At 40.8% G+C, this 21,911-nt stretch overlaps 1 protein-coding gene across 7 annotated transcripts in view; it reads left to right on the top strand.

Annotated features, from left to right (window-relative positions):
• Positions 1 to 21,911, top strand: part of fbrsl1 (fibrosin-like 1) — a 318,527-nt gene that overhangs the window by 268,749 nt on the left and 27,867 nt on the right. For all 7 annotated transcript variants that reach the window (XM_086075771.1, XM_086075770.1, XM_086075769.1 and 4 more), the window contains one exon: positions 8,068 to 8,116. In XM_086075771.1, the coding sequence (XP_085931897.1) occupies positions 8,068 to 8,116 (49 nt within the window). The remainder of the gene's footprint in view (positions 1 to 8,067; positions 8,117 to 21,911) is intronic.

Genomic DNA, 21,911 nt, shown 5'->3' with positions numbered 1-21,911 from the left:
TAAATGAAGAGGACATTTGGCTTTAGATGCCAGTCTTATCCTACCCCATTTCCAGTTTTCCACTCCCCCACTTGCACTCCCTGCCCTCCCTTCATTCCTCCACAGGACAAGTGGCTGTATTGATCCTTCTGCCTGGCGGACGTTCATGCTTGCAACTGACATATGAGCAGGAGAATTCCTAAATCCCCATAGATTCATTCCAGCTGCTCTTGTGGTTATAGAGAGACGATGGTTCTAAACCAGCATCAACAGCTTCACGCTGCACTGGTAAACTGTAACCTCACTCGTGGGACAAATTGAAAGATCAGGTGTCGTGTGCGTGCACAGGGTTGGGATGGAGTGTCTAGGACATCCTTGGTATCGTTTTTTTTTTTTAAATAGTACTTTTCTTATCAAGGAGCTGAGTCACTCATATTGCTGAAATTGTCGGCATGGTACTGGAATGGTACTGTGGAAGGAACTGCTTCCTCCTAACTATTTTCCTCTGATTAAAGGTGTCCATCCCTGCCGAGAAAACACAATTTACAATACAGGACACATTTCTATGCAACACCAGCTTTCCTTTCTTTCTGTGCTGCCTTGCACTGGAGGCAGTTTGTGTGTGGGTTGAGGTAAGGAAAAGGGTCACCGCTTTTTATCTCTGCATTATTTAACATCCCGCTGAGTTTGTTTTCTTTGCCCTCATGGCAAATTCATCCAAGTCAAAAGCGCAATGTGATCTTAAAAAAGAGAGGAGGAAAGGGAAAATGTAACTTACATCGCTCAAGGTGGTCTATGACTCACCTAGATATTGTTCACTTGGAGTGGGAGAAAAAGAGTTTCTATTGAGCACTGCTTAAAGACACCTTTCTCTTAACAAGCTGCAGTAAGAGGTGGTTTGCCTACCAAGCTTGCCTGCAGCTCTCCGCAGGGTGATTATGTCACAGTGGGCGAGTCAGTATGATGTGTATCTCTCTGTTAAAAGGCAGCTCGACTGTGGCTATGGCATCAACTAGAAATATTATCTCCTCCACAATCCTCTCCAGAGCAACAACACTGTTCCACTGTGAGTGCACCAAAGAAAGCTGCGTTTCAAATAATTTGCTTGTTGTGCTGCTTCTCAGACAATAATCATCTAAAAATGCTTGTGGCTGTCTCTAACCCACACTGACAGCAGGGAATAATGGCTTTCCAACAAGTGGATGATGTGGATATTGGGACAGTGTGACCTCTCTGTGCAATCCGAGCTCCATGTAGCTGCCCCAAGAAAGCTGCGATTTGGTTCTGTAGCAATCAGGACCAGTGATGCGTTATCTACCTGCTGAGAAACCTGGACTGGCAAGCTATCGCTGCTTCATTTTTTTTTTTTTTATCAGAGCCAGAGAATAATGCCGGGCGGCTCCTTGATTCCACTGGGAGATTACTTGTACTTATCAGTGCTGCTGGCCCATATTTACGATATTAAAAAGGAAAGAAACACACATTCCACAGGCAACTTCGGAATGCAGTGCAGTGCAAGCCTTATAAAAATATGTAAGTACTGTGGACTCTGATAACCTTTATTTGTGGTTAATGTCTTTTTTTTTTGCCATTTCTGGAAAGGAATTGCAATTGGCTGAAGCTGCCTGATGGTTAGAGGTCAAAATGACACATTTTGGGCTGAGTTTTTTATTTATTTTTGGCCATTGTTTGCATAGGGATTTATCCACTCTAAGCAAAAATAATAAATAAATAAAAAATGAAAAAGAAAACAAATTATATATATATATATATATATATATAGACCTACTACCGTCACTGTCCTAATATTTATAGTCTGTCTTTGAATAGAAACTCGAGCGATGTAACTGATTCACTCTCCTGCTGACCACACCTCTTCCCTAAACCTAAGTTCAAGATGAACAAAGGCTTTTAAGCCTCTGCGCTTACATCTGGTGTTGGATTAATTGACTTAAATGGATTTTATTGCCGCATTATATATAGTCCGTGCCTCATTGCAATATGCCAAAAAATGAGAGTCCTTTGCAGCTGTTTGGGCTCTGCTGGTATTATTAACATGATCAGGTCCACTTAACAAGACAGTAGCAAGACATGCTGGCTTTAAAATCTTCTGAATGTTAGTTCATAACAGAGAGCAGGGTTCAGGTTGTGAAAGCCTGTGCTGCTGATACACTCCATCAAGAATGTTGGAGGAACGTTCTACTGACATAATCCAATAGATGAATAAAATGGTTCTTCAATTATGTTAATGAAATGTTACAAATTGTTGTCCTGCTGCTTGAGATTTTTGTTTGCCGTGTACAGTTATATAGTAAAAAGTAAACCTCTAATAGAGATGTCATGCGCGCTTGCAGGTAGGGTCAGGATCCTCTTCAGTTAAATAGACCTTGTCCTATTTCCTTCATTTCTTATCCGGTTAGTGCTGGCTGTGGACTTTCTGCAGTGCTGATTTGTGACCCCCTCTGTCCAACGCAGCGAGATGAAACAGACCTCTGTGTTCCCCTGATAGACCGCTAATTTGTATACAAAACTGACAGGCAGCCTTGATAAGCGCTAGCAACTACCGCTGGGCTCGGGGAGAGAGGAAGGTAAGCAAGACGCTGTGTAGTATTTTACAAAATAGTCTCAATCCCCTGCCCCCCTCACCAGCAACTCCTTTCACACAATTCATTTTACTCTGTCTGTTGCTAGGGCGATTTGTCTGTTCTGGCCCTCTGCTGTTCTTTACACACGGCGTAATATGTAGCCATAAAAATGCCACCCTTAGCTAAGTATAAAGAGGTCTGTGTGTGCAGAGGGAAACCAATCTATTCTCCATGATCACTATGGAATTCATTATCATCTAAATGATGCTGCACTTGAGGCGAGTATCCGTTAGCCGACTGTTGCGTGGGAGATTTCTTATTTTTTTTGCTCTTTATGTTGTACATCCTATGCTACTTGCTGGGGGGGTTGCCATCTTTCTGGCCCACACCTACTCTGACACACACGCAACTGTGATGGAATTGTCAGTGCTGGCTTGAAATTGGATGTAAGGTCGATGCTTGTGGCTCCCTTCGCTGAGAACGCAAAGAACTGCTGCAATATAAGTATAATAAACAACCGCTTGGGAGGTCATCCGGACAAATGCAACGAGATACTTAATTTGGTGTCTTCCGTTGCTGCCCGGGAGCTGTAGGCCTTTTTTGCATGGCTGATGGGGCGTTTATTGCCAAAGAAGCATTAGTGGGGGTGTCTGGGGTTAAAGGGTGACAGTAGTTGAGGTCTCTGAGTGGGTGCTGATAAAAGTGTTTATTAAAGCACTGAGCTATACCCACAAGAACGCAGAAAATCAGGCATTTTGCTAGTTTTACCCTGATATGAACAGTGACTAACAGACATACTGTATATATTTGGCCGAACTTTTGGAGCCCCAGCGCATTGCTCTATGCAATTTACGGCAATTGGGTCGTGCCGGTCCATCTCTTCTAGACCTAACCATATTAATAGTGTTAAGTGGAAGAAAATCAACTTCAGGATTCCCTCAGTAGTGGCGAAGGGAATCTAAATTAACGATATAAACGATAGAGGTTTGTACGTATATTAGAAGTTTTTTATTGTACTACAATATACGACATATATTATGTCACACATCATTACTTATTTGTGATGTAAGAGGAAGGGCTTCAAATCCATGGTTGGCCCCCCTGTGTGCATGTACAGCTCAGTCTCATCATAATGAAGATTGAGTAGTTTTTTTGTATTTACTGTATAGTGTGCCAGAAACATAATGCACACCTTTTTAAGGGATGTAATTTATGACATAAGGTGCCAGAAAAAGTCAATCTAAAAGACGGCGTTTAAGGAGAAAGTAGATTGCAATGAAATTCCATGCAGAAGAGTGTTTATGAATGAGTGTATGTGTATATACCTGAGAGTGCAAGTGCACGTGAGTGTACATGTGGCTGATTTCCCCTGCCTCTTTTCCTTAAATTGAAGTGAAAGGTCTAAAGTTGAATAACCTTACGGTCTTAGCCATTTGAAATTTGACCAAAACTTCAACTGCATGCCTCACCTCACAAAACCAAGAATGAGATTATTATGTGGTTTTGGTGGCTGTTTTGTGAGATGAATTTTAAAAGCAGGACCAGCCATAGATTCCAGTTTATATACTTTTTTGTTCTTGTCGTTTTTGACAGTAAGCAGTTAATTAGTGTACATGACCTTATTTAATTTATCAAACCTGCCAACCTGGAGAAAAAATAAACTGCATTCAAAGCCGTTCATTTACCCCAGAATGAGAAATGTTCACGAAGCAAAAATGCACTACGTTCAGTTCACGATCGCCCAAAATATGAACGAGTTCATTAACAATACTAGTCCCCGACATATGCTATTTGTTGCCAACCAATGCAGATTTTCCAAGTGAGGTAACCGCCACGTACGGCATTTTTTTATTCCTCCAATCTGCCATCATGCTTGATTACGCATGTGACCACATGAGACTCAATGGCTTGGCTTGCCAAATATAGGTATTTATGGCCCGACATATGAAGGCTCGTTTACCATGTGTTAACCGGGTTTTTTCCTGGAAGTCTAAGAAAACCTGGCACCTGACGGAACAATAATGAATTGTTGTCCAAAAACCGCAGATGTCAGAATGATCACTTTCACAAAAACATTCATCAGGCAGAAAGAAAAACACTACATTATGTTTACATTCACCCAAAATATGAACGAGTTCATGAACTTTTGTTTATTGAACTCGTTCAAGAACAACATTGCTGTAGGCATTAGCACATGACAAAACTTTCTAACGGGTTTCTTTATTTTCACACGCCAGCTGCAGCTCTAACTATGCCAGCTTGTGTATAAAAAATCATGTCCTGACTACAGGGAAGACAAAAGATGTACAAGCTTTGTTTTATTTAGTCTACCTTTGCCTAAACTCTGGCTGCAGGATGTCTTCCATTTTGGAGGTGATTTTCTCAGCAACAAGAAATGCAGTGCATGCATAAGGTAGATGGAAATCCACAGTGTCATGCAATATAAAGCAATATGGGGGTTGGGTGGGTGGAGAGAAATTAGTCTCTCAGCAGTCTTTAGGAAATGGGGTTAATTGAATCTGGATAATTGCTGACCTTCCCGTCTTGGAAAAATCAGAGGCTTAAGTGATCAATGCCTTTCATAAATTCATGCCTTGAAGGTCATTCAAGTGATTATACCGCCCTCCCTCAATGTCTGCATCGCCTCACTCAGTCGGATCTCCGTGCAATAATTCTGCATGGAAGAGCTTGAATACTTCCAAAAAGCAATTAGGCATGTGTCAGATCCGTCTAAATTGATTACCTTGCAACGTTGTTCAATACAAGTTATCCAGTCTTCCCCCCCCCACTTGCATCTTGTCAGCATATACACTCACGGGTAGTAAAACTTAACCTCTGCATCTTTGCTATAATCAAGACATTTATGCTATCAATAAGTCATTCTGGAAAGTTGGGGGATTTTTAGAACCGAGTAGCAGTGTAATTTGGCAATCCCTAAATCTTGGAATTATAGTTCATTATGTGGCACTTTGACGAGTTAGCACTCTGATGCTGGGTTTTCTGGCCCAGTTCCCTTGCTACGCCACCCCCCCCCCCTTTTTTTTTTTTTCCTTTCACGCCTGCTAAGGAAACAGGAGGCTTTCACAGCTGCTGAGAGCTGGGCCCCGGCTGGGCCCTATGACCTCCTTCTTGCTTTTTTGCTCCCCTCCCTCAGTTTCATCCCTTTTTCCCCCTCTCCAGCAGTCTCTTTCCTCAGGGAGCTCTTGTGTGGCTCAGAGGAAGCTGAATCATAAAGCACGGCTAATGAATAGAATGTGGAAGGAAAGCTGAAGCCTGCTGACGGCCCTCTAGAGAGGAGGCCAGACCCCTGAAGCCCCAGGCTTAAATAGCAGACGGCCCACAAAAAGGTCAGGCTGCCCGCAGCCAACTCCAAAGACTTTTGGCTCCCGGGCAATGTGGCTTAAATATTCCCCATTAGTGTTTTTAAATGGTTAAATTTCCAAGTTTCCGAACAAAAAACCTTTTTTTTTTTGTATTTGAAGCCATCAACCCCAACATCCTGTGTTTTTATGGCAACAATTACAGTGAAAAGAATTTGTTATACATTAACCTCGCTCACCACAACCGCAACCCTCTCCAATTATCAGCTTGGTGAAAAAGTCAACTTGACACGCAAATACAAGAAAGTTTTCCAAAAGCAGCAGCGGGCCAAATGAAGTCTGTGTTTTGACATGCCTTTTTAGAAACGCTTTTGTAAGCCGACCTTGTAATTGTGAATTATACAACTGACTCATGCAGTCTTGGCAGGTTCAAAGCAAAGTAATAAAGCCAAAGTGGTGGTTGACAATGTTGTTTAGAATCCATTTAGAATTAAAAACAAGTAAGTGGAAGCTCATGCAGAGTGAGGTTAACTTGTCACAAGTATTTGTCATGTCTGCAGCGCTCTCAAGGTAGCCGCTGCAGTCAAAACACTTGTTTTAGCTGTTCTTGTCAATTCTGGTGTTCTCTTCCCTGTCTTTTTTTCCCCCTAACCTCGCGCCACACTTAGCCTGTCTCTTAGCCAGCGCCTTTGTTCGTTTGACAAGCCTCATTCCAATCTGAGCCCATATTTTTCCTTCCGGGGCCCTCCGGGGCCATGATTCAGGGCTGAGGTTGTGCTGCTTTAGTGCTGATGCTCAGTACTGGAGCGTTTAATGTCGTCCAAAGCTAACAAAGAGCTTGTGTTGTAACCTGGCACCCTGGTTCTGGGAAAATGAAAGCGGGCAATGCCTAACAATAGTTTTTTCTCTCCAGTCTCCTCAAATCATTACATTCTCATTCTAATTGTTGCCATCTTGCTGCTCTAACACGACACTGAAAAAAAGATACTTTTGTTTTCCTTTTATTCAAGTTTGAATTATTTAAATTTGGCTTTGTGATGTGACTAAGTATGGCAGAAATTTAACTCTAAAGTGTGTTGTCGCCCTCTGTTAACGTTTCCTGTCAGATGGAGCAAAACAAAGTGTTGCTTTCCCACAGCTTTTATTTTGGGTAGTTGTGGTTAGCACTGAGACAAAACATATACAGAGACAAACATTGTGGAGAAACACAACACAAGTGGCCGTGTAGGAGAAATTGGGAGTTGTTGGAGAGAAGAGGACGCCCTCAAAACATTTGTGTAAAACTAACAGGGATGCCAAGGACAGCCATCTGTGTTTACAAAATTATTTGCTTCCCTTGTCTGTGTCTGTCCCTCTAGTACTCTGATTCACTGTTCATTTGTTACATATGTTCCCTTTGTGCTATGTAAAATACAAGCACAGCAGTGGAGGACACTTGCAACCGATGAGTGGAACATATGCTCTTGCAGCCTTTTACATTTCTGCAGCCCACATGAGAGGAGCTGAAGTGTGTGGAAATGTGGATTTAAAACAAAGCTGGATAATATGCTGACAACTTTTTTTTCTATTACTATTTTGTTGAATTGCTGTGGTGGCTATTGTGTGGGATTAATTTGTGCAGTCAATGTGTTTGAAGAATTGGAGCTTTTTATGAAACAATGGGTCGCAATGTTAACAGAAGGAAAATTATCTTCATCGTTTCACCATTAAGTCATAGTCAGATGCTATTTTTGATACATAATGCATTTGACTAATGTGAAGTTATGTTAACAGATTGTGTGATAACATGCAGTCTGGGATGTTGTAATTTATATTGGATTGTATGATCTGCATTTAATTATATAATACTGGATATATCAAATAATTTGCAGAAAGAAATATTTTGAGCAGCTTCCTGCCTTTTAGCAATGACGCAGCAGCAGTCTCTGGCTCTGGTGTTACTTCTTTTTCAGGTGGCTCAACAGTGCCACCTAATGTTATCCCACTAAAAGCAAGTCAGGGTCCATCAGGTACACAGGGAGCATACTTTTGCTAATTCTGAGCACTTAAACCATATTTGTAAGTGAACAAGCCTCAAGATTAGGGTTTTGATGAATAACCCAATTATCTAAGAGAGGGTTTACCGAAGTTTGCCTCTGATTCAGCTGAATGAACTTCTAAAGCACAGCCTCTTCTTTTTGCAGGTGTCTGACGTAGGATCAGAGAAGCTCTTTTCTCCCACCACACCCAAAGGTAAGAGCCCACGTCTTTGTCTGTTCTCCCTCCAGGGTTTACGCCACCGTCTAAATCATGTAAATCCTCCTCTCCTATGAAATCCCACAGCTAACATTCACATTTAAATATGAGCAGACATAAACAGAGCTGAGCAAATGCATATGCGTACGTCTTTTGTTTTTACCACAGTGAGGAGTGGTGTTTCCTTGCTGACACTGCCAGAGGCTTAGACCTCTTACATATTGGTTCATTAGAGGGGATTTAGAGCCTCTCTGCCACATGCTCCCTCAAACGGGAACTTCCCCTAAGGCAATACAAGCTCTCCGACAGCAGGCCTGAGCCATAATGGACGCCACAGGAATATGAGCGAAAGGGCTTTGTCAGACGCATTGTCTGTGTGTAATTGCCAATATGTGATTTTCCGTTGAAATGCAATAAATACAAAATTCAATCATACATATCAAGTTTGAGTGAGTAGTTAAATTGTTAAGTCGTTGATGAAGGGAGGTCAAGGAAGGAGAGCTATGATCAGACTTGCGGTGACAAATCACAGCGTGCAGACCACATGCCCCTGAGGGGCTGGAACCTGTGAGCAGTTCCATTAACACAAGTTAAGTGAGTGCAGGATGGAAGTAGAGCGCAGCCCAGGGAAATTCCTTATTAGGAATAGTAAAACATGTTGTGATTTCAATTTGGACGACTCGTGGTAGCTTTTTTCGGTGTGACGCTAGCTTTCACAATGATAACCGAGAGGAGAGAAGGCTTAAGAAACTATTTGTATGCATGTAGCTCAGTCAGAGTGGCTTAATTGTGATTGTATTTCAGATCAACGTGATCTTATTTGGCTAATGTAGAAGTAGGGTGAATGATTAGAATAGGCTGTTTGATTACATTTGATGACAATGAGTAACATACAGTAGAGTATGCCTCATTTTCATAGTCAATCAACATCTGCTGTTATGTGTCTAGCTGTGAATGACCATATTTGTTTTTGGCCTCCGGTAGTTTGTGTGTGTTACACAGAGCAGCCCACAGACCGTTTTCTTCTGGTTTTGAATGTCACATATGTGTCCCATTACTCGTCTTGCACACAGTCCTGTGGGCCCAATGAAACACACACTTTCCTCTGATCACCAGGCACGTCAAACTGGTTGGTAGACACTCCGACAGATGCACACAAACATGGCATACAGTACATGCATATTTAATGATGTGATGTTTGTCTTACAGTTTCTTACTGATTTACCCTACTTTGCTTGCTTCTCAGAAGTGTTCTCCTTTGTGAACTTTATTTTGGGTTCCCAGCAATGCGTGCAAACACTTGGGGGTTTAACCCAAAATGTTCACCAGTCTGTTTGGTTAATGAGAGTAATAAAGTTCAAGTTAAATAGAAGATAGCAAGACCAACATATAATCATTGGTCGTAAAGTACTGTATTTATGCTCACAGAACCTAGTTTGGGGGAAAACCCAGACATCATTGCCTTCTGTTTCTCATCGCTGTCTTGTCTGTCATCTTTGATTTTTATCATTTCTGCTATGTTAGTCTTTTAATGACCTGCTCTAGAAACAAGCTAAAAGAACAAACTGTGTGCCATTCTCTGAGAGTGTTGGTACCCAGGAGCATGTACATTCTCTTCTGAATGCTTTCTGTGTTCATTATGGGGCCGCAGAGGCCAAATATTAAATAGTGTTGCATTATTTCGCAAACTTACTGTAAAATATTGATTTCATACTTAAGTAAAAGAACATAGGGGTATTCTTATTGCATTGCATGTCAGAGTTTACTGATTTGACTTGCTTGGAGGCAAATGAGAAGCTAAATGTACTTGGGAGCAAGTCCAGAGCTCCCCTGCAGCAGAAACATACGCATTTCACTTTTAGGCCTAACATTTCACAAGGGTGCGCCTTTGAAAGTGATGGGAAGTTATCACCTACCTTACAGTGGCTAAAAATGTGAAAGGAACACTTGGAATTTTTTGTGACCATGTTGAATGCTGTATGTGCTTTGGCGCTAGAACATAAGAGGAGCATCTCAACAGCAGCTTTGCGGTTTAGCCGCACCCAATGTTTTGCTAACAATGAGGTGAAGCGTCTTCTTTGTGTGAGTCGTGGAATCTTGTGGTGGTTGTTTTGTAAAAGTTAATGCATTTATTTTTATGAAGCAAGGTTGGGGGTTAGTATCAGTGATAATGTCACTGTTAGCATGAAACCATTATTGCACATGCTACATAGGTATACTGCATGGTCACAACAACAGTAAAACCTAGGGCATCTTGGGATAGCGTAGAAAGATTGGTAGAAAACTTATCTCTGAAGTGGATTTGTGCCCTTGTAATCCTGATTAATTTTGACCCGTTGTGCTCATTTTAAACAGAGCATTACAGTAAGCGTGAACACAGCAAGCTCCGGGGTGAAACCAGGAGCTTAGCGGCTTTGGGAGGCTTAACTGCAGATGGCATTTTAAGCCGGACTTAATAAATTGTTTCCATTAAACTTACCGGCCCACACATACTGGATTAGAAGAATGGAACAAAGGAGAGAGAGGCGAGGGAGATGCACACAAATGCCATCATGCACATCTGACTCTCTGCTGACATCTTCCAGAGGCCAAATGAGAGTTGAAAGCTGGGTAAATGTAACTGCTGCGTACGAGGACTCATTTTAGATTTCAGGGTTGTCAATGTTGACGGATGCCCATTTGCTTAACAGACTTCAAAACAAACAAACAAAATACTGTATAACCCTCTATGTCTAAATATAGTCAAATTATTCTTCTTTTGCACAAATCAATACTAATGGTCCACTTTGTCTGTTATTTTTACGCAATATTAAACCATTTAAAGCGGTGAAAATAGATTGACAACAAATACATGATCACTCTTGAACGCAACTTATGTCTATTTCTTCGTTCTGCGGAAATTGTATGCTGTAGTTGTCCCCTGTATTTAATGTCTGGATGTTTTTAGACAATAACAAGTGAAATAAGGTTAGATAGATTTAAGTTGGTTTGTTTTCTTAAAATTGATCGCTGTGATCCTTCGTTGCAGAAGGACCCTCATGAGATTAAAGCTTTGTTGCATATTAACATCCGCTTAATACATGGGGTTAGTTGGCTGGTTGCTTATTTTTTGCATCGTTCATCATAGCTAAAGATCTTTAAGAATGAGCTTGTGTAGATGATTCGGGACAGGTGTTTGCTTTTGTGACGTATTAAAAACACTTTTTGCAAAGTGGGCGGCTCAGCAGTTTTAGAAATGCACAGCTGCTGCCTGCTCCATGTTTAGACTATTTTAATCTCTATTAAAATCAGATGAACATGTGTCTTTGGTGGTGTTGTGTTGGTGCAATGGTATATGATAGCAATATGAGGTAGAATACAGCCTGAGCAAAGTGGTGTCAATGAACTCAAGTAAAATGGCCTTTTTGATTTTCGTAAAGTTGTCATTTTGACAATACAAGGAATTCGCCGGACAGTAACGATATTCTACGGCTCCTACTCAGCCTAACCCTACCATACCTCCTTTCCCCATCGTCACATGGCAGAGATTATTTGCTGCAAAATTTCATGGACTTGAATTACTAATCAACCACCCTAGCTCCAGGTATATGGCCTTTGTTCGAACATTGCCATTTGCGACATGTCAATAAAAACGTTATAGTCTCCCCCACTCCTCACCCATCCCTTGCCTCCTTTCCTTGCAGCTCAAGCTTTCAGGAAAATGAAATTGCATGTTCACTGTCTGGATTGTGAATGCCAGAGAATGGAGAGCGGATAGTGGAAAGAGAGCAGCAAGGTCAGGTGCAGGAGGATTGAGGGCAACTCAGGCATATTGAAGTAGATGAGAGAGCATGTTTGTATTCGTAGGGGCAGCTCTCCCCTGGCCAGGTCAGTGTAATGTATCACTAACCTCAGCGGTCATGGTTCACCTTTGCAACCTCTCATCTACTAAAGACTGAATGGAAGCTGACCTTCTGACCAACTAATCAGGTTTTATTTTGCCAGCATCCAGTTAGAATAGAGCAGACTTGTAGATGGAAAATGTGGCTGATGTTCAAGATTACTTCAGGGCAGACGTGTTGGGGGAAAAACAAACCCAGTAAAGTGGTTAACATACAAAGACAGACAAACTCTGCATATTAAAAACTGGCAATAATTTATCAGGAAGAGGTCTTCAGTAATTCCCGCTCCAAATGATAGACTCTGTAGTTGTTTTGCTGGCTTTTGCCAGCTCATAACTACATGGCATCATACTGCAGGCCTCTGGAATTCCATCTTCCAGCATGAAGTGGTGTAGAAGAGGCTCACAAGCTGTCCAAAGTAAAACTCAGTTTGAGGCAAGTGCTTAAAGCTAATCGATGGACTCACCCTCCTCTATGGATTCCCCACCAGAGTGGCTATGGAAAGATGCTGGTTTTGAAGTCAACCAACAACAGCATAGAGATCTACGAGTGTCCTTCAAAAACAACAAACAAAACATTTAAAAAATGGACTGATAGTTTTACATCATATCATCCTTGAACAGGTTTTATTTGACACATTAACAATGTTCTCTAACCCATCTCCTCAAGTAGTTCTAGTTTCTTGAACAAAGACTGTAATAGTTTTCCTCTTTTGTTTTCAGTGAAGTGTCTATAAGACCCATTAAAGATCATACTGTCCTCCACCCCCATACCCCCATAAAGTTAATTATTCTGACCCCTTTCAATTTATCATCAATGGATGAAGCTCTCCTCCTTAGGCATAATTCCAGCATGCTGATTGTTTGTTTTTATGCGAGAGCATACAGAAGGCTTTGATGCAGCCACTGAACTGCAGAGAACTAGTGAAGCAATGGTAGTAATTACAAAAACGGCCAGCAGGTGGCAGCAGAGTATAAAAGATCAACCAGTGCCATGTTGCAAACAAGCTGATTTCCCCACAGTTCTAAAGAGATTTGTGAATAATGATGAAACTTAGCTATATTCTAATACTAATTGCTGCAAAACTGAAACGGATAGAAATATACTTTTTTTATCCTGATGAAAGAAGAGACTCTGATTTTTATTTTGTTTTTATTGCAATAAAGCACAATTTTCTGTGGGGCTTGCAAAATCAGCCAAAATCAAGTAAACCAGCAGGGGGCGAAGGGGGCTGCTTCTGTGAAAATGGCTGGGAGTGAATGAGTTAAGGAAGACAGGTTCTTCTGTATTAATGTTTGGATTATTAGAGGCTGGTTAACGTGTTTTTGGCTCCAGGAACGGATAATTATGCTTGTCTTATTTATAGAGCTACTATATGCATATTGTGCAGCCATCGCTGTCAAGGAAATGAAAACAGAGGGAATAATGGCACAGGACAGACTTTTTTTTCTTTTTAAATTATTAAATAAATGAATTTGCATTTAAGGCAGTGTGTACGTATTTGTCTCAAATTGAGAAAACTTGAGTGTCAGAAGGTCAACCAATAATGTGTCCCATCTCCACATAAGCGGACAGGCTATTCCACGACAAACCATATTTTTTTCCATCCACAGCAATTTTATATTTGCATCAGAAGTCACGGGAAGTCATGCTTTACCCGTGTGCAATGTGTTGGCCCATTTTCAAAGGCAGACCCTTTGCACAGTGGGCATGAATTATTAACTTAACCTCTGCTCAGTCTTCTGGGTCATAATGGGTGGAGCCATGACTTCAGTCAGGTCAGTCTATTTCAGTGGCTGTTGGGTATTACATATCAGGATACTTGACACCTGTCAGTTACTCCTATCAGTCTCTGTCAACCATCTCAGCAAGCCTGTGGACTGTGATCAGCTATTGTGACGGAGAGGGTGACAAAATGAGAAACGATTAGGCCTCTTTGTGTGGCGGTGTGTTTATCGACTGAAAATGGATCCACATTTAGCTGTGGAGAAGGCGCAATTACACAGTCACAATTAGGCCATGAACATTTTCAGGCTGATGATGCTAACTTGTAGATGTTGCATTTAGAATTATATATTCAGCTATTGTAGATTTTATTTAGAGAATAGCATTTGTATTACTTATTGTAATTGTATTATTATTTTAATGATTTTCATTTATCATTTACAATTTGTACAGCACTTTCTTACCGCTCTGATTGTTGTGCAGTACTGTGTAAATAACATTGAGATTATCTTTAACTAAATTATGAGCTTCAAATTGAGGAAAGCATTTCAGTGTTTGTTAAAAATCCAAACGTAAACACACAGTTACTCGAGCTAGGAATCAAACTCGCGGCAAAAAAAACCCAACATAATTCACTGATAAAGCAACGTTCTAACCAGTCGGCCATCCCCAGAGATAACGAATCAATTTTATTCACCAATAACTGTATGCTATTTATCCTGCTCATTTAAAAACAGATATGCATATATTATGAAGTATTTATTCTAATATTTAAACTTCATTATTTAATTTAGTGTCCCTAATGTGACTCAGCTGGGTGGGAGGGTGTTGCTCTTGCGCCCTCTCTTGACAAACAGCCACTATACACAGCAGTTAATGGATCTATGCAGGCCACACTTCCAAAAATTACAGCATCAAACTCTTCAACATGTACTCGCTGTCAGCTGGAATTTCATTGAGTTAACATAACTGATGTATAAACTTTCTAAATTCTCCAGTGATTCAGATATTGGTGACGTGATCAAAGTATCCATGCCAAATATAATGAGCCATTTGCAGGTTCAAACATTATGCAGGTTTTTGTGTTCACGGACCTGAACGGCTTCTCTGTATGGTGCAATGCAGACTCAACTTTCCACCGGAAATGTTTTTTGTTGCTATGCAAATGCTCTTATATTTAGTTTGACAGTAAATTTACGGTAATCTTGGAGTGGCAATAAACAGCTTAAAGCCTCTTTTTTGAAGAGCTGTAATTACTAGACACCATGCTGCTTGTTGTTAGGTGAGTTGAGGTCACAGCCACTATATAACGCTCATTCGTATCTCAAATTTTTGCGTGCTAGTAAAAGCAAAAAATCATTGATGGAGGGTATTATATTTTTTTTTCCGCAATTAAAAACTGTTTCCAGGTGTTGTACCCATAGAAGAAGGACATCATCTGCTTGCACCATTTTTTTGTTTGATACTTGTATTTTTTACATCATGCCCAACTTTGTACTCATCATTCCATTGCTACTTAATCATCAATCCATTCAGAGCTGTTAAGCTTGTGCACGGAGTTGATGCCTCACCACTGCTACTGAGGAAACAAAGGACTTAATGTAAACAAGGAAGTGCCATCTGCTAAAATGGACTGAACACTCCTTCTTTTAGTGATTGTACGCAAAGATAAAGAGGAGAATTGAGAAAGGGTAGCTGCCGAGAGCACGAGCTCTCTTGCACGTCATCTGTCTAATCTTAATCCTCCTTCTCCTGCTTCTCTTCAATTGAGGCTGAGCCAACTGCAGCGGAGAAAGCATTTTCATTGTTTACTTGGAAGAATTCATGACCAGTGTCTTATCACTGCTGTCATGCCTGAAATGTAAAGTGTCGCCGCTTATACACTCTGCCTGAGACGCTTTTTTCTAGCTTCACACGTTTGTTTGAAACAAAAGGTATGTTTTCTGCTGTGTGCATATTAAGATTATTTGTGTTAAGTGGTACAGAGCCAATGTTATTTGCAGATGAAGCTGTAACACCCATTTATATAGACAGATGGTAGGCGATTGTGGCCAAACACAGCACTTGGATAATGTTCAGTCATTGGCAAGGGGACAGCCATCAGCCAAGACATTCTTGTGATGATATAAACATGTTGGGAAGCTATTCCCAAAGCTGAAGATTAGACAAGCATTGCCTTGAACAGACAGGGTGTAGATTTCTAGTTTAGATTTGATGAAACACCCATACACTAAAAGCCTTTGACAAAGAGGATACTGGTGACAGGAAAGGAGTGGAACCCGGCAAATCAGATCCCAAATCAGACCGACCACCAGCTTGTCCATAACATACTTTCCGAGTATCTCCAGATGGGTGGCTGTTGTCTACTGTTTGTTTAGTAATCCCTAGCTGCATACCTTTCCCGTTGTAACATATTAACATTCATGTTTCTGTCAGTGGCCTATCAGAGCCACTCAGTCTGGAAGCAATACCACAGGCTTGAGCTAGAACTGTATGCTTGTTGGGGGAGGCAGTTGCGTCTTAGGGAAGGTTTATTGCAGAGCTCAGCTAGAGGCCTGAACTCAACTCATAGAGAAAGTAGTCAGCCCACATGCTCCGCAGAAAAAGAGCTTATGTTTAGTCCAGTATTTCACTTGGCAAATTAATCATCCTTGTGTTTGTTAAGTATGTTAGGTGGTAATTCGCTCAGACACAGGGGCCTCCATTTTGGCCATTCCAGGGAAAGGTTTAAAAAAACATGCACCGTGTGGTCTCCTACAATAATCAAACAGTCATCTGTTTTACTGTTGTTTTTGGCTACCGTTAAATTCCCTGCTCTGGGCCTTGGTGGAGGGGCCCCTTATGGCCTCTGACTGACTGTAATACCCCATTCAACAGAGCATTGGGTCCAACCTCCATGGGTGTTGGATTTGTGCTGCAAGAGTGTGATTACAAGGCTGTTTGCTTTGGGAAGCAAAGAGGAATCATGGAAATCAGAAGCACAGGGTTATATCTGAAATGGCTCTCTCGTTCTCTCATGCGTTGTGTGTGTGGTTTTGTCAGTCCCTCATGAATCTAAGTCAAGATGACTAGAAGAAATAGACTAATATGTTTTGTTTACCGATGCCAATTATTAGGAGTTAAGGAGGCCGATAACCGATATTTGAAGCCGATATTCATTTTCAGTAAAAAGCGGGGGGAACATTGGTGTCAAATTAAAAACATAATAATAATGCCAATCTTGACTCTTGTAATGTCTTAACGCATGTTTACTGAACAAATTTTCAAACTTTGTTTTTAATCTTAGACAATAGACTTCATTTTTAATTTCTTAAAAAAATGTTCAAGGAACTCCCAAGGTTATCAGTAAGTCTTAAAAAGTTACATGGAAACGTAAATACTATAACTCTTTATAGTTTTTCTACAGTAAATATATTTTTTTTCAAAAATTTTAACTTACCTGAAATCTTAAACTTTCACATTTCTTTTTTTTTTTTTATGTCAAACAAAAACAAAAAGTTCAGAAGGTTCCCTGGGTCCTTGGATCTCTTACAAAGTTAATTAAAAATGTAAATAGTTCTGTGAGATTAAAATGGTTTTAGATTTACCTTTTATCAGCTGTCAGATTTTTAAAAAGGCCAATATCGATATTCCTCAAAATGCTCAACAACGGCACCGATAATCGGCCAGGCCGATTATTGGTCTGTCCCTAATGACTAGCTCTTTGAGGGAACTGTTTGGTGAAAAATGTCTAAAAAGTACTTTGGTTATTTAAAGCCAGGGCCTCTCATCCAACATTACTGACCTTTGACCTTATAAATGTTCTCCTGGATGAATCGTCACAAATCTTGTGCAGTATTATCCCAGAACATTGAACACAAATCTATTTGTATCTGCAAAGATGGGCCAATGCCATATTCTCTTTCTTTTTTACTTATATTGCCAGGTCGTACCATGAAGTTATACCATAAGTTCCTATATTTTCTAAAAGCATTTACACTATCACATATCACATGAATACAGGTGTTGACCCCTCAGCAAGCGCTGAAGAGCCATAGGTTCGTTACCAGCTGAACCACATCATTTGCTGGCGGGCCTATTGCTGACCTAATCCCGGTAGCAGGTGCCACTCGAGTCTCAGAAGTGGGTTGTTGTTTTTCACAGAGAATGGGCCATCTGGGTCTCAATACTTTATGGTGCTTAAAACAAACTCTCAAGTGTGACACTCCCAACACGTACCATCACAATCATCTAAGAGCTGGCAGCAAAACAGAGAATAGAGGCTTTGACAAGAGTTTACAAGGTTTGATGTGGTGTGGCATCTCCGCTTCGACACAGATTCATGAAGTGAGTCACACACTCTAGGGTTTAATTTGGATCCCTCTAATGCTTTCAGTGTTGTTTTGTCTTCTGCTGTCTGAAATATGTCAAGTGTATTTGTTTTGTCTTGTTTTTTATTTTTGTTTTGGCACCGCTTCGCATAGTTTGACATTTGTCAGAGACAACGGGAGAGACAGTGCGCTTTTTTTCTTGTGGTGTCATGTTTCATCCTGCACAGAAATGTGTTCTTCTGTTTCATTTTGCACCTTTCACCATACTCACACATATGTTCACACATTTCTTCATACTGACATGCCACCACACAAATCAAATCTTCACTTACCATCACACTTGGACTTCACAGTAAAATATGGTGTCCTTGAAATTGTCTAGAGTGATTTGACTTGGTCTTTGGAGTAGAAAGTTAGAATGTGTGTCTTCTCTCTGTTCATTACTTGATATGACCCTCTGCCCCACCCTCATTTCCCTTTTGTTGTATTAATTAATGTCCCTGTAGCTCTTTCTTGTCTATTGTATGTCTGCCATTCCCTTTTACTAATCAAGAATGATAAATGGGGTTAAACATTTCTGCAATACTCACGCATCATGCATCTCTCACTCTGTCTCTGGGGTTGGTTATGAATATAGCTGATTGGAAATAGAACTGAATTAATTTCCCACCTATAGAAAGCATCCATTTAGCCATCTATGATTGCATGCATTGGCTTGTATTTAATTTGTTCCGTCTTATGCATTGATATTCCTCTGACATTTAACATGGGAGAAAGAAATAGTACACTTGTATTAAATGGCTGCTAAAGGTAGCCTTTAAGATCCTGTGGCTCCCTGTGGATTTAAAAAAAAATTGGTAGATTTTGCTTTTCAAATTTATTTTTATTTTTTTGGATAAAATATTCTTTAAATGAACTTATTATTTAGATTTAAAAAATAAGAATAATTAAATACACAAAAAAAAAACGTGAGAAATCTCAAAAATTGCAATAGAAACTGCAAACACAAAAAGTCAGAAATTGTATTTTTAAAATAAGGCAGAAAAGAAAATGTTTAAAAATCATCTATAAAATTTTCAAATACAAAAGAAAACATCCTGAAAATTACCAAAAAAATGGCTGCAAAACTGCCCAAAAAGTCAGAAAATTGATTTGAGGCAGGAAAGAAAATTTTCGAAAAGTAACCATGAAATGTCCAAAAACAAAAGAAGAAATCTCAAACATTACCCAAAAATGTCCACAAATTTGCCCAAAAAATTCTAAAAAATAAAAATAAAAATGGAAGATGAAAGGTAGAAAAAAAATTTTTATCTCATGTATTGGGTGCTGCATATTTTTCTAATGGTGCAGCTCTAATTAGCTCTTGGACCCTAGTACATGAGACTAACACACTGTCTTGTTCATCGCAATGTTCAAATGTTTTGTTGACCCCTGGGCTAGCATGTGCAAATGCGGCACTTGACAATGAACAAGGAGGAACTGGCAGTGTGGATTGTTGATCCCTATTTGTGGCCGTTTTTGAGATTTATTTTTATATCTAGTAGCTATTGTCACCTTTAAAAAAAAAAACTTGTGAAAATGTTGGTACGTCAACATTCTTGGCTTTCTAAGGTTATCATTAGACAATGGCTACTCTGAAATGAATACACGTGAGTAGCCCAGGCACAGCTTGTGATTCTCAACACTTACATGTCAGTAAAGATGTTTGCCCTACCCCACTCTTCCTCTTCCTTTGCACTAAATTGCAATGGCTGTTTATGTCAAAACAATGAACGAGATATAGTGAATGGTTAGGAGCTGTCAGCTTCCAATTGTTGCTTTGCTTTCAGACTTGGGAGTGAAAATGGAGATGTAGGAGGAGGAAAAGAAAAACATGCTGGCTCTTTCAGCCCACTGTCATGCCACTTAGGATTTGTTGATGGATTTTCACCCAACCATTTCCCTTCCATTGATAAGTAATCAGTACGGCACTGAAAGATAATATTCTATCCACTTAGTGGCATGTGGGCTTTATACATGTTCATACACGAAGGAAGGCTGCAAAGCAACACTTGTGTTTACATAGCTGAACACTCATCCTCTCCATCTTTGCTTGGACTTGTACAAAAACGCTGCCTTTTTTTTTTTTTTTTCCCCATACGTATCATTCTGTCTTCTTCCTGTCTTTCCAACCTTCTCCCCCCCACCCCCCCCCCCACCCACCCCCACCCCCACTGCATTGTTCATGGATTGTGAGCCAGCTGGTGGGCTAATAGTGGCTGCTTTCCTGTGGAGGACCAAAGTGATCCAGCTAAGGCGTTATGAAAGCTTAAGTAAAGCTGACACGCTGCTGAAGAACTACAGCCCACACGGAGCTCCGTAACAGCCTGTGGAGAGATTCTGAAAAGGTCTTCAAATGAATGGGAGACACAAGGAGGCTGCTACTGTCCTCCCACTGGTGTCCAATGATATAGAAGACAGTAGTTAAGTCCTTTATTAGAAGCGGCACGCGCTGTCTCCAGTCTCCTTCATAATTGTAGCACCATGTCCGTTGCCTTAATCAATTGAGACAGCTGTCGCTGCGGCGGGCAAGTCCATTGGGCAGGCGTGTCATCCTAATTAATGAAATGATAAGCTAGCATTTAACAAATAACTCCTGAAAACTCCCCTTCTTTTAAAATCGAATCATCCCCAAGGTTCAGCAGGCCTCAATCTCTCCTTGGCCACTGCCGGTCTGCCCGCAGTGGCCTCTAGGTAAGAGCAGTCACCGGGGTCAGTGACAGTCAATAGGGTCAAATTCCAAGCTGGCAGGGTGGGCCGTGTTGAAGAACCATTAGACCTGGCTTTTCTGTTTGAAAGTCGGATGATGTCCCCCCCCCTATTATTTAAGAGAGCTCATTGCTACTGACCTTAGACGACCTACCTATGTTCATAGGAAGCCGAGACTGATGGCGATGTCCCTAGAAACACATGAGCTTTGCTAGAAATGGTTCTACGGGGGGGAAGGGAGACGGCGATTAAGGGATGAACAGGCAAGTGAAGGGAGTGTGAAGGTTTATTGCTTGTCTGCAACACTTCATAGCAAGGGTTAATGAAGGTTTAACTTTGCTTTTAAACCCACTGGACTGTGTATGATATAAAAAGATTTGGACAGTTAACATCTACACCCCTCTTCTTCGCTGTCTCCCTCGCTCCCTCCCTTGAGCTAAATGTGTTCCCCGCCTTTCTCTTCCCTCCCACATATGCACCATGAGAGGTGGATGGCATCTGTGTTGTGCACCATATGGCCGCAGTTAGAATTGGGATCTGATATGAGCCTAAAAATGGATCCAGCCCAGCTTAAGCTGCCAGCTCTCTAAAATGAACGAGCATTCGATTCTCAATTTATGCCTGGGCTTTGACTGTAAACGTGTTTCAGCTTAACACCCATCCCCATTCTGCTGCCATGCACTCCTTTTGTCAGTTGCTGTGGGATGTAGGGGAAATAATTTAAATGTGCCAGCTGTCCCTTCTCTTCCGCTATCTTGGCCAGATTTCTCCTTGTCCACTGTCCTATTAATGTGTACGAGTAATTTGCAATTACTTGCTGCAAGTTGTTATCAGCTTGGGAACGCTTAGGAAGACTAAATAGTGTGAAGGAAAGCAGGCCATTACACATTTCTCTAATGATATTAATGTTAGCAGTTTGGCCAGTTAACTTTGCTCAGCCCCTCTGCTTTTGTAATGTTAAATAATTTGTTTTAAATCCCCCACATCTTTCATTAGACGGAATGTTCGCATAAGTGTTGATTAGGAAGTTTCCTGCCTTTTTATAGTCTCTGAAATCTGTGCAGGTTGCTTGCCTAGAGAGAAGCACGAACCAAATCATTAACTGGGTTTACATGGAGCCATGTGTTC

Source organism: Leptonotus elevatus, chromosome 5 (genome assembly GCF_054856555.1).
Source record: "Leptonotus elevatus isolate MCC_2025b chromosome 5, RoL_Lele_1.0, whole genome shotgun sequence".
Lineage (NCBI taxonomy): Eukaryota > Metazoa > Chordata > Actinopteri > Syngnathiformes > Syngnathidae > Leptonotus > Leptonotus elevatus.
The sequence above is the reverse complement of the archived record's forward strand: the minus strand, read 5'-3'. Positions and strand labels throughout refer to the sequence as shown.